At 40.3% G+C, this 12,162-nt stretch overlaps 2 protein-coding genes across 2 annotated transcripts; one reads left to right on the top strand and one right to left on the bottom strand.

Annotated features, from left to right (window-relative positions):
- The first annotated feature begins 149 nt into the window (after positions 1-149).
- OLAH (oleoyl-ACP hydrolase) lies at positions 150-5,804 on the top strand. Its single transcript, XM_010207105.2, has 6 exons — positions 150-282; positions 2,345-2,483; positions 3,077-3,176; positions 4,167-4,342; positions 5,204-5,289; positions 5,520-5,804. Exons 1-6 carry the CDS (start codon positions 153-155, stop codon positions 5,651-5,653), a joined length of 765 nt encoding a protein of 254 aa, XP_010205407.1. The 5' UTR covers positions 150-152; the 3' UTR covers positions 5,654-5,804.
- A 260-nt stretch (positions 5,805-6,064) lies between these two features.
- Positions 6,065-11,817, bottom strand: ACBD7 (acyl-CoA binding domain containing 7). Its single transcript, XM_061997001.1, has 4 exons — positions 11,739-11,817; positions 6,559-6,676; positions 6,391-6,453; positions 6,065-6,301 (listed from the first exon to the last, which is right to left on the bottom strand). Exons 1-4 carry the CDS (start codon positions 11,748-11,750, stop codon positions 6,228-6,230), a joined length of 267 nt encoding a protein of 88 aa, XP_061852985.1. The 5' UTR covers positions 11,751-11,817; the 3' UTR covers positions 6,065-6,227.
- Positions 11,818-12,162: the final 345 nt, after the last annotated feature.

The following is a 12,162-nucleotide window of genomic DNA, read 5'->3' as shown; positions in this document are numbered from 1 at the left end:
GTTGGAGCACAGGCTGTTCTGATGACATAAAATATTGCAGCTCATTGTTTCTAATTAGACTTATTTCACTCCAATTTTCCTGTATCTGAAGAATCTCTGGAATGATGTGGTGTTTCCTTGGGTTGTGGGGTGTTGTTTTTTTTTTTTTAGGAATGGAGAAGCTGATTGCTTGTCCATACAAAAACCCAAATGCTCTCTGTAGGCTCATTTGCTTTCCATGGGCTGGTGGTGGAACTTCTCAACTTGCCCAATGGGGTAAACTCTTCAGCAGCTCAATTGAAGGTAAGTCATTTGTGTACTTAGAGCAAAAGTGAAGCAAGTCTGAAGCAAACAGCAGCCAGACTTTTTTTTTTTTAATGGAAAATATAACTTTCTGCAGGGGGTTTGGATGATCTCTAAAGGTCCCTTCCAACCCCTACCATTCTGTGATTCTATGATATAAAGTTCTTGAGAACTGTAGTTTTTTTCTCCAATGAGCCTTAGCCAGAAAGGAATTCCATTAGGAATGAGCATTTCCATTAGAGTGCTAATGGAAATGCTCATTTACTATGTCTCTGTACCACCTTGGATCAAATTATACTTGACTAGATGAAAAAGTTATATCCCCAGAGTGAAATTTCACAAGGCTATAGCGTGCTTGACTGCTTGAGAAACTATTGGTATGATTCAGAAACAGCAATAGACTACTGGCATGTTGTTAATGTTATAAAAAAGCATAAGCAAGGTTAACAGTGAAGATTTGATGACTTTTAAATGTTGAGAGGCTGTACACAATGAATTTCCAAGTGTTTGCACGGTACACAACTCCTTGTATCAAAACTGAAGTTTAACCTATGGATTTGTAACAGTGAAATGACATTTAGTTACTTTGCAAAGTTCCCATTTGAAGAGGAATCAAGGGCATTTCCCAGACCTTTCAAAGGAAAAAAAACAACAAAGCATTTCTGGAGAGCATTGCTATTGCCACTGTACCAGTCTGCTAAATGCTTTTGTGCTTTTTGTAAACAGTTGCACAAGTCACATCACACTTTCATCAAAATATTAACAAAAAGGCAAGAAAAAAAGAAGCTTCTGTCCACTGGAACCACTTCAAAACAGAGTTACTAAGGAATTGGTCTAGGAGCAACTACAGATACAGTTGATCATAGAATCATAGAATGGTAGGGGTTGGAAGGGACCTTTAGAGATCATCTAGTCATGATCTAGATGATCATCTAGATGATGAAGATCAGAGTGCAGCAGGCTCTTTCAGAGATGCTTTGTGCAGAAAGGAAGTAGAGAATCAGAATGGTAGGGGTTGGAAGGGACCTTTAGAGATCATCTAGTCATGATCTAGATGATCATCTAGATGATGAAGATCAGAGTGCAGCAGGCTCTTTCAGAGATGCTTTGTGCAGACAGGAAGTCTGCACAATCATAGAATCACACAATGGTAGGGGTTGGAAGGGACTTTTAGAGATCATCTAGTCCAATCCCTCTGCTAAAGCAGGTCAACCTAGATCAGGTTGTACAGGAACGTGTCCAGGTGGGTCTTGAAGACCTCCAAGGAAGGAGCCTCCACACCCTCCCTGGGCAGCCTCTTCCAGTGCTCTGTCCCCCTCACAGTAAAACAGAGGAGATACAAAGAGTTCTGTACTGCTACCTATGGCATTAGGTGATGGTTTATTCTGTCTCTTGTATAATACTTTGAGTGTGAGCCACTACACAAACATGAATTTAGCAGTATGCAAGAAGTCAAGATTTTAGAAAATCGACGTTTCTGATCTATTAATTTCTTACTTTCTCTAAGCAGTGAGAGAAAAAGCCTCAGTTTTCAAAGGAATATAATTAGTGCATGTAATACATCCTTCCATATAAATATAAACTGCCAGCAATTTATACTGTGATTCCACATTTTACTACAAGAGCCTGCAAAGAAAACAGGGACTGTAGGATTCTAATACAGTTTAACTTTCTGATGCTGCCCTTGAAAGGGTATGTTTTACACAGCTCTTCATTTACTATGATTAAAATCAATGAATTTGTGGTTGTTAGTATTAATAACAGTAACAAACTTGCTTTGAAACCTCAGCTGAGATCAGGACCTTGTGGATTTCTGACCCAGAGCATTCATTTCTCAGATCAATTGGGGATGCCACGTTTGTGAGTGAAGGGAGGGATGGAAACCCAACCTCTCTCAGGATTAAAAGGCAGTACTAACAACAGCAAATACATTGCTGTAAGAGGGGATTCCTTTAAATAACCTACCACATATTAGATTAAAAAACTTAATTTAAGCTATTCTACTGTTTCTATTTGAAATAATGATGATTCTTTTCCCTCCTTTCCTCTACCTCTTCTGCAGTGTCCTGTGTAAGGCTTCCTGGAAGAGAATCTCGTGTTAAGGAGCCTTTTGTAAAAGACATAACAACTGCAGTTAATGAAATTACAAGTGTTCTGTTGAAAGAACTGCAAGAAAAACCATTTGCATTTTTTGGTCACAGGTAAAAAGACAATAGTTTTAGGTGTGCTGGTGAAGGAGCCTTCTCTTTAAACTTTAGGAGTAGACAGCTACTTGCCTCACTTTGCAAAAAGCTTTAGGAAAATACACTTCTTCAAAGGTATTCTGTCAAGTCACCCTAAAGCTGTTGGTCTCAAAGGCTCTTGTTATTTATTTACTACTTCAGACAGAATGTCTTCTAAAATGGGCAGTGTTTGCTTGGTTTTTTTACACTGATTGTGTTTACTGTTAATATTTGCCAGTGCTTGCTCTATATTAATGTAAGGGGTGAACCATTCATCAAACACATAGATTTTGAAGATCACTTAGTCCCAGGTATTCAAAATTACCATTCTTACTGCAAATTAAGAGGACTCAAAGAAAGAAAGATTAATAAAAGGTCTGATTTGTATAATTCCTGCACAGGAATACACATCACATCAATTAGCCAACATCACTCTAATTCACCTGTCATATATGGTTTCAATGACTCTTCAAGACAGCCATGTAATCACTGAAATTAAAATGTTGTTCATTTTTTCCCAGTTTTTGTGTATGTTTTTGCTCACTTTGCTTTAAATTCTCTTTTCCCTGTAGTTTTGGATCTTACCTTAGTTTTGCAGTCACGATACACTTGAAAGAGAAGTATGGACTAGAGCCCATCCATCTTTTTATATCAGGGGCACACGCTCCAAATGTAAGTTACAGAATCATGAATAGCATGAAACAAACCAGTATATTAACTACCAAGAGGATAAATAACATGGGACAGTATGGTAACACAGAGTGGTTTTAACAGGAAATAAGCATTGCTGCTAAATGCACATGGGAAAATGCTCTGTGTTCTTAGAGGAAATTCATCCCCAGGCTGAGTTGCATGTTACAGGATATCCACTGCTGCTCACCTTAGCCTGGGGAGAACACTCTCCTTAAGCTATTGCTACCTTTTTTGAATGCTGTATTATTTACAAAGCTTTTGGCTTAATACTTAATACATAAGTAATCAAGACATAAAGTGCCACTCCTTGCTCAGTAACAAGTGAAATAACTGCCCTAATCCAGGCTTTCATAAACCTCCTGCAGCAGCCTTCAGTTCATTTTTCCATTACTTCTTTCCCTCCTGGTTCTTTGTTGTCTGTTTACACCTATCCTCAGTTCCTTCTGAGGTTCTGCTAGTCTTTCTCAGAAAAAAAACCAACAGGGTTTTTCCCAGTTTCCCTGTCCTCAGTCAGCATTTGCTATTTCTGTTCTGTTTCTGGAGCTTCTAAGCAATCCTGAGTATGAGCTAGTACTTGATGGAATCAAGTGTTATACCTGCAAATAATCTGTTGGTCTCTCCAGTCTATGTTAGTTCAATTTGTGTCCTAAGCTTTTCTGTCTCTGAAATGGATTATCTTATTCATTGCATTTCATTAAGTGAGAGTCAGACTTTGAACAAAATTCAAGTAATGGTTGTCTGTGGAAGTTTCTGATCTTGAGGGTATGTGGCTTCCTTATAATCTGTATTTTCAGCAAACACAGTTTACTAACCCTTTCCAGGAAGCATCCTCTGTGGATGTGAAACTAATCAGCCAGCCATCATATTTCAGAGACACAGAATCATTGTACTTTACTAAAAGGATTCTAAATGAAAACATGAAAGATGTAGTACACACAACATCTGATCTGTTCTGTCTGGTGTTGGCAGTCTGAAGCACTTCTGCCCATCAAAAGCATTGCCATATCTGAAGCAAAAGATGAAGATGTTCTGAAACACATACAAATTTTAGGAGGAACTCCTTCTGAGCTTCTGCAAAATGAAGACATTAGGAAACGTCTGATACTCACTTTCAGAGAAGACCTCAGAGTTCTTCAGACATTTTCGTAAGTTTTACAATTTTGTAGCACATTTATGTTTGTGTTTTATGGTTTTACTTCTGTCTGATCCTTCCAGGCTTGCTTTTCTTCTTTCCCTGTATTTATTTTGTTTCTGTTATAAAAACAACATGAAACAATGAACAAAGCATGTAAATGGAAAAGCACACAGAGGAGAAAATGAATATTTAAGCCCTAGATGGAAAAAAAATGGCTTACTGTAGCAAACAGTAATGAACATATCATGGTCCAATTACAGTTCTACTGAGGATCCAAAGTTAGTAGCCTCCAAAAGGAATATTCACACATCATTTATTGCTTTCTGAGGCTAAGAATCATAGAATAGAATCATCAAATCCTTACGGTTGGAAAAGAAGCTCAACTCATCATCACTGCATTCAGCCTTCTGACCCAAGGCCCCCATACTTAATAAGAAGCATCTTGAGTGCAACCAGCTGCTTCTGTCCTAAACTGCTGGATGTTACACAGCACCTCACATGGCTGAGTGGTTATGATTTCTAACCCTGGCAAAGACAAGGACACTCTTGGATGTGGGATACATTCTGGCCATAGGAACCTGGTGCATAGGCCCCGAAACGTTAGAACTTGAATGTAAGTTGAATATAACTTGAGTATAAACATCATCATTTATTGTAGGTGAGAATTTTTATTGCAGGTTGAAGCTCTTTTTGTTTTTCCTAACTATTTGGTTGTTCTCTCTTTCAAATCTCAGACCTAACTGCAGTAATTCCTCCTCCTGATATTCTGCACAATCCTCGCTCCTGAGGAAAAAGCTATTTTGTATGGGGAAGCAACCCCCAAATAGAGCTATCTTATGCCAGATTTTCTTACTACTCTTTATGTTCACAGTTTTGAGAAGGCAGAAAATAATATCCCCCTGTCTTGTGACATTACTTGCTTTAATGGCTCTGAAGACAAAGCACACGATTTAGAAGGTAGGTTGCTTCAATGGTTTTATACTTACACATTTTCTTGCTGTTTTGAACCAGTTAAAAGTTTCCTAGAGTCTTTTATCCCCTTCTTCAATGAAAAAGAAATCAACAAGCAGTCTCAGTGCATAAACCAAACCAGTTGATATGGGATTTAAAACAATGATTAAACAATTAACTTTGAAACAGTTCTGTAAAATGACCGCAACAGTTAACACTTTCAATGCCTTTTGCAGCCTGGCACGATCTAACAAGTGGAGATACTTCCTTTTACAAGCTTCCTGGAGGTCACTTTTATCTGCTGGAACCCTCTAATGAAGTTTTCTTGACAAAACACATAACGAGATGTATAGAAAATGCTGGTCTATGAGTATTTCCATCTCTTTTAAGAGCAGAAGGTGTTAGATTTAGTCCACAGCACTTCAGAAGTCATTCTTTCTGTAGAATTGCATGAAGCTGTGTCCAAGAGTTTATCTGTTCCTCCAGATCTTTACTGTAATCCTTTAAAAGGGAGAGTCTTCCTGATTTTTTTATAAAAATAAACATTGGCTTTGGGTCTTAAAAAAAGTCTTCACCTTTTTCTCATCTTTCACATGCATCAACCCTTCATTTCATCACCCCACTTTCAAAAAGGACTGTGATGTTATTTTCTTGTTAAGAGCTTTTCCCTTTGTGTGCTCCTGGAAAAATGCTGAATGTATTTGAATACCCACCAAAAAAAATCCACAAAAGCTTCATTGACCACATTCACATTTATTTTGACTAAGATACAATCTAAAAATATAGAGTATGTGTGTGTAGATGCCCTTTACAGTCAAACAGCTTATGCTTAAATGGTTTTACTGTCAGACTACACAATGAGGAGCTAGCATGGCATTTTTTATCAAGAGTTAGTTCATTAGCTTCTAATGAGTTATATGTTAGTGGGAATTATTTTGAGTGTTCTAGATCCCATATTTTTCTACCATTGCTTTTGCTTTAGAGATATAGGCATTCATGGCATCCTCCTTTGATAAACCTGCAAAGAAAAGTAGGAGTCATTATCCTTCCTCGTTTGTTATCCTATAAACATGACTACACTATGTCAACTTAACCGGTGTGTAGCACCTTTTTTCAGGTTCCATGCCTCCCACTTGGCTTTGCCTTTCAAATCTAGCATCCCTGGACATTCTGCCAAAATAAATGCAGATCTTTGGTTAGCATGCAGATTTACACAGCATTTGCTTGATTTCACCGAGATATGGGAGCAATTGTCAAGTGTGTATATAGGAATACCGATGTTAATGTCTCCAACAGTAGCCTGTTTGTAGAATCCATACAGTTCCTTCAGCTCTTCATCAGTTGGTCTTGTTTTTAATTTTTTTACATCTTCTGCAGCACCATCAAAGTCAGCCTGAAGAAAGAAAAGAAACTGTTAGTTCTCCTCTCAAGGGGTGGGCTTAAAACATTAAGTATAGCACATGCAGTAGTATCACTAGATACTCTCAATTACTCACTTGGGTTGAGTGGCAAGACTAGGGATTCTCCCATGACAACAGCTCAGTACAACCAAAGTTATTAGAAAGGGAATTGGGTCTACCTAGTTGTCAGGGTCAGCACTGCCAAGATAAGGAAACCTCTTCTTTTCCAGTAGTTTTTATATCTTAAGCACTTGGAACCACTCCAGACTGCCTAGCATCAGGACAGCTACAGATACATTCACACAAGCAGCCTATACAACAAATGGACTGCTTATGTCTTTCTCACTGAACTTTACACCCCAGCAATAACAATCTCTGAATCCTTTTGGCCTGACTACATAGTGTTGGCTCAAGCAGCAGCACTCAAATGCCCTGAGGGGTACTGTCCCCCTCCAGCTTCCTTGCCACTTGCCTGCTGAGGAGGCAGGAGGTGACACGCAGCTGGCACAGCTGTACCACACAGACATCTATGAGTTTACTCCTGTCATCATCAAGCATCCCACATTCACATCAACCCAAGGGTATATCCTAGGTCTCAGGCTAGACTTTAGCATAGAGTTCAGAGTCCTGCTTCACATCTTGGACACTTCAGAGAGAGACAGACTTCCTCCAGTGATCACAGACCCAACAGGTCACTGAGCTACTGTAACACAAAAACGACACAGGCACTTCAATGTGCTATATGCTGGTTTCAGGAATCATTTTAGCTTTTGAGTTGTAGCTATCTGCATTTGCAGGAGCAAAGTATATCCAGCCAGATGTGCTATTACACATCTATCAAAAACAAACACAACCAGCCTTTGTGCTAAAATCAACAATGGATTCAACAGTAATTAAATGACCAAGACCCTGACATTACCTCAGCAGTCTGTGTTGTGCTCCTTTAGACCATTTTTCCCTTCTGTAGTTACAGGAAAGACTTAGTTTTTAATTTTAAATAAGAAAATCTAATGCACATTTGTGTCCTTCATCGGTGCCTTTCTCCTTGGCAAGTGACTGTGCCAGGTGGAACAAGTGACAGAAATAAGTATGTGTAAGAGAAGGGTTCTCCATGGCATTCTGTTTTCAAACAGGGAGAAAGTACTAGGGAAAGGTTATTTCTCTATTTAAATTTATGAAGGAAAAACTTAAAATAATTTCATTGGAGACTGATGCTCAAGTATCTTTCTTCAGAGAAAGGCCCCTTTCATGGAATCATGAAACTACACACTGCTTGATGTAAGGATATATCAGCTAGTAGCTGCTTTTAGGGCAGCAGAAGCAGGTGAAAGAGGGTAAGGACAAGTAGGTGAGTGCACTGCAGCATTCCTGCATGGAAACCTGGCTACTCTCCCATCAAATAAGTCACCTCTGCCTCCCAAAATGCAATTCATGTTTTGGGAAGGGGCCTGGAAATGTAGTTTGGACGGTGAGAGAAGTTCCCAGATAGAAACTTCTGAGGAATATCTAATTTTTTGCAAAATGTTCAACTTCTTTTCAAACCCCACAGAGAGAAAGCACAAGTCTTAACACCCAAAGTGCTAAGCACAGGACAATGTTCATCTGTAACACCAAAGCTGAAAAAAGGAGCAGCAGGCAGACAGATGCATTTAAAAGGCACCTTTTAAAAGCTAATCATGATGTACAACTAAACAGGTGTTCTAGCAGGGGAATGCTCTCTGCAAACCAGCATTTAAATCTTGAATCTTCTTTAAATCACAGTTATAAATTCACAGAACCTAAAAGTGAGAAGGATTCACGAGGATAATTCATATCTCTAGTTCTGTCAGTTTATACCACCCTCGAAAATGCAATGGAAGAAAAGCTCTTCAGATAGAAATCATGCAGCAACACAGATGCTTAGGAACAAACAATCTTGCAACTCACCAAGAAGCTCAGTAGTTGCCAAACTGACAAGCAGATGTTTCCAGGAGATCTCCACCATGGACACCCTTAACCAAACGCCCAGTGGTGGATGTGGGAGAGCAGAAAACAGCTGGGGTGGTGAAATGGTCTTATACAATTTTAAGTTTGAGAAAGGCTGCTGTTATGGGGAGATACTTTGAATAGAATGATCCTTCGTTCTTTACTCAGTATAATGCAGAGAATTAGCCAGATCATAGAATGGTAGGGGCTGGAAGGGATCTTTAGAGATTATCTAGTCCAACCCTGCTGCAGAAGCAGGTCAACCTAGATCAGGTCACACAGCAGTATGTCCAGGTAGGTCTTGAAGACCTCCAAGGAAGGAGCCTCCCCACACCCTCCCTGGGCAGCCTGTGCCAGGGCTCCCTCACCCTCACACATGCCAGTTGTCTGCTTCACACTCTGAAACTTGGTAATTGGACAGTGTGCAATTAGGCAGAGTTCCCACATGAAAGGGACGTACACTTGCTTACACGATGGCTTACCACTCTCAAGTTTTCTTTTATAGGTAAAATGTTGTTAAAAGAACTATTTCATTCTTAATCCAAACACCAGTAATGTGACATTCTTGACTACACCTACCACTGACTCCTGCTTCACAGGCATCTCTTAGTATTATCCATACACATTCAAACACAATACCAGACTTCAGTGACTTACCCTAAGTCCCTGACCTCACTTGCTATTTCACAAGCACGATTTTAGTTGACATTGCAAGCAAAGAGTTAAAAGTGCATAAGAGTGCCAGTATTGATTTAGCTGTTGTGCAGACACCTGGAGCCAGAGGCTTTTGAAATCAGACTGAGGAGGGAGCCTGGGAATCAGCAGGGAGTTAACTTTAGGGTGGTTGTTACAGTATTAAGAGATAAGATAATTAGTTTATTTCTTCATTCCTCTCTAATATATATAAGGAGCGTTCTTTCATTTTCCAGTGTGCATGTTAGGTTGACCCCTCGTGCACCCAGTGCTGTGTGAAGAATGTCTGCTCTCCAAAACGAGTCTTGGAGAGCTCTGCTGCTGACTTTTACAGTAACAAACTAAAGCAGCAACCATGCTCTGTTAGCAGTAAGATTAAGCAATGACACCAATAACAGAACATAACAGAGTTGCCCCAGTTGATTAAAGTTTAAATAAGTTTTCATCTTCGTACTGTGACCACCAGTGCATGTGAGCTTCTGCTACCACTGATGTACAAGGACCATTCAAGTCAGTGGGAATCTTCCACATGCCTTGAGTTCTTTTCTGATCTCAACTTCACAGTAAGAATGAACTGGAGGCATTGTTAGACTTGTACAAGATAAAAGATAACAAAAAAAGCCACCTCAATTAAGAAAGGAAACCACTGAGTTCATATGCTTCTTATCTTCATGTGCTTTTATTCTGTTTCAAACTATGGGCAAGTATCACAAGCTACTGTTTTAAAATGTGCATATGTTACACAGCAAGAAATATACAGAAGTGAAATTTAAACACTAAATATTTCTTTCTTCATCCCCCTCTAGACAATCATTGTGTACAGACTTATTTAGGATTTGCTTGCTCACTCAACATACTTAGAAGCAGCCTCCCATTTCTTTTGAATCATGTGACAATAAAATCCCCTTTAACTCCCCAAATTAAAAGCACATCTACAGACATAAACATATATACAGGCATGCATAAACAGACATATACACAGGCATTAAAGATCAATGCACAAACCATCAGCCTATTGTCACACATTCCCTTTCTGCAGAGCAAAAAGCTGGATGAGTTCTGCGTTTACAGACTATTTTACCCATTTGCAAAACTTACAAATCCCTGATGCAAACATGATTTTCTTCTGCTTGCCCTCATTCCCATCCAGTTTGATTCAATGAATTTTTATGATATGGCTTGGAGCTGTCAACCAAAGCCATAGTTGGATGGAAAACCTCTGTAATGTCTATTGCAGCATCATGTGTGGGATACCTTAATATTTCAGGCACTGATTTTTATGTGACAGTGTGACTGTGCACATCAACGGAATGGCCTTTCTCAGAGTGATTTACAGCTCATTGCTTAAACATCACGCTAATAAATTTAATTCCTAGAGTGAATTCGAGGCAGAATAAAACTATATGAGCACTAATTAAACAAAGGTAGTGTTGTGTTTGGAGCTTGGCAGTTCTGACCTGCTGAGGAAATAGGATTCTTTCTCATAGCTGTAAAACACCACAATGAAAGCTCTGTGCCCGTTCGACACAATTGCAGCTCAGAAGAAAAACTGCTGAGCTACTGGCAACGCACTCCCAGCATCTAGGTCAGAGCATTGTGTTGCTCACTCCTTGCAAAACACGCACACTGACCAAGCTGAGACAGACATTATAATGAGACCGGGATGAAAGGGATTGCAAATCTTGAAGTGAAAGGGATAGTAGAAAGCCTAATGAAGAAAAACAGCCTAATCCATCAGGGCATGGGCAAGACAAGGGAGGTATTCACGGTTTATTACAAAGCTAGGAGGCTAAAAGCCAGCAATGAGAACAATTTCCTCTCGATCTATTTAAATCTGTAGTCGGGAGGAAGCTCTGCTGTCTCTAGACAGGAGGAAGAAAATAGCAGCTTTCCTACTGAAACACAAACCTAGGAAAACGCACCACTTCAAAGATACACACCCCCTAAAAAAACAAACACAACTCCCTTAGAAATGATTCCTGCTTCCCAAATGCACTCAATACCACTGCTTCAGTCTTAGAAGCATCCCTCTGTTTTATAGCTCCACTAGCTATAAAAACCCGAAGAGCCAAGTACCCACCTTCCAGCGCGTAATCCAGTCCCAGCCAACTCACACGCACACACAAAGGAAGATCATTCACAGATGCTCTAAACAGGTAAAGCTCCAAAAAAATTACACGACCAGTGACTAGTTCAAAATAAGCACCATGTCTCTCACCCTCCACTTGCAAAAGGTAAAGCTTTGTTTAACCTCCAAAGGCTTATGCAAATCTCCCGTGCCACAAGGTAACCTTGACTTGGCAATAATAATCCTGATTCTGAAGGAACGCCGCGCAGCGTTGCGCAGACGGACAGTGCATCCCTCTCTCCTGTCTCTGCGGGTGGAGAGCTGCTCACCTGGAGAGTCATGATGCCGCACGGATGCGCAGGGCACAGCCTCGCTCCTTCTCCAGCAGGGACGCAGCAGCTCTGCCTCTCGGCTGCGGCGGCCGCGCTCCACGCGTTGGGCTGCGGACGAGTGACCTCACCTCGGAGCTCGTTTCCACACCCCCCACAGGGCACGGCGTGAAAACAGAGATAACGGCGAGATTTGCGAGCCACACGCCTGAAAAGGGGCTTTGAGTGATCTGAACTGCAACCAGCTCACTCATTGCTGTTGTTCCCTCTGCAGCAGCTCCTGCCCAGCCCTGCCTGGGACATCACATCCTCCGGGTGCAACTCTTGAAACCCACACGGGTCATTCTGGGGATACACAAAGAATACCTTGAGAATGCTGGTTTTAACTTTGGCGTATTAAATAAATAGCAATAGAATATTAAAT

This window comes from Colius striatus, chromosome 5 (genome assembly GCF_028858725.1).
Source record: "Colius striatus isolate bColStr4 chromosome 5, bColStr4.1.hap1, whole genome shotgun sequence".
In the NCBI taxonomy this organism is placed as follows: Eukaryota; Metazoa; Chordata; class Aves; order Coliiformes; family Coliidae; genus Colius; species Colius striatus.
Note: the sequence above shows the minus strand (reverse complement) of the source record. Positions and strands in the feature narration are given on the sequence as shown.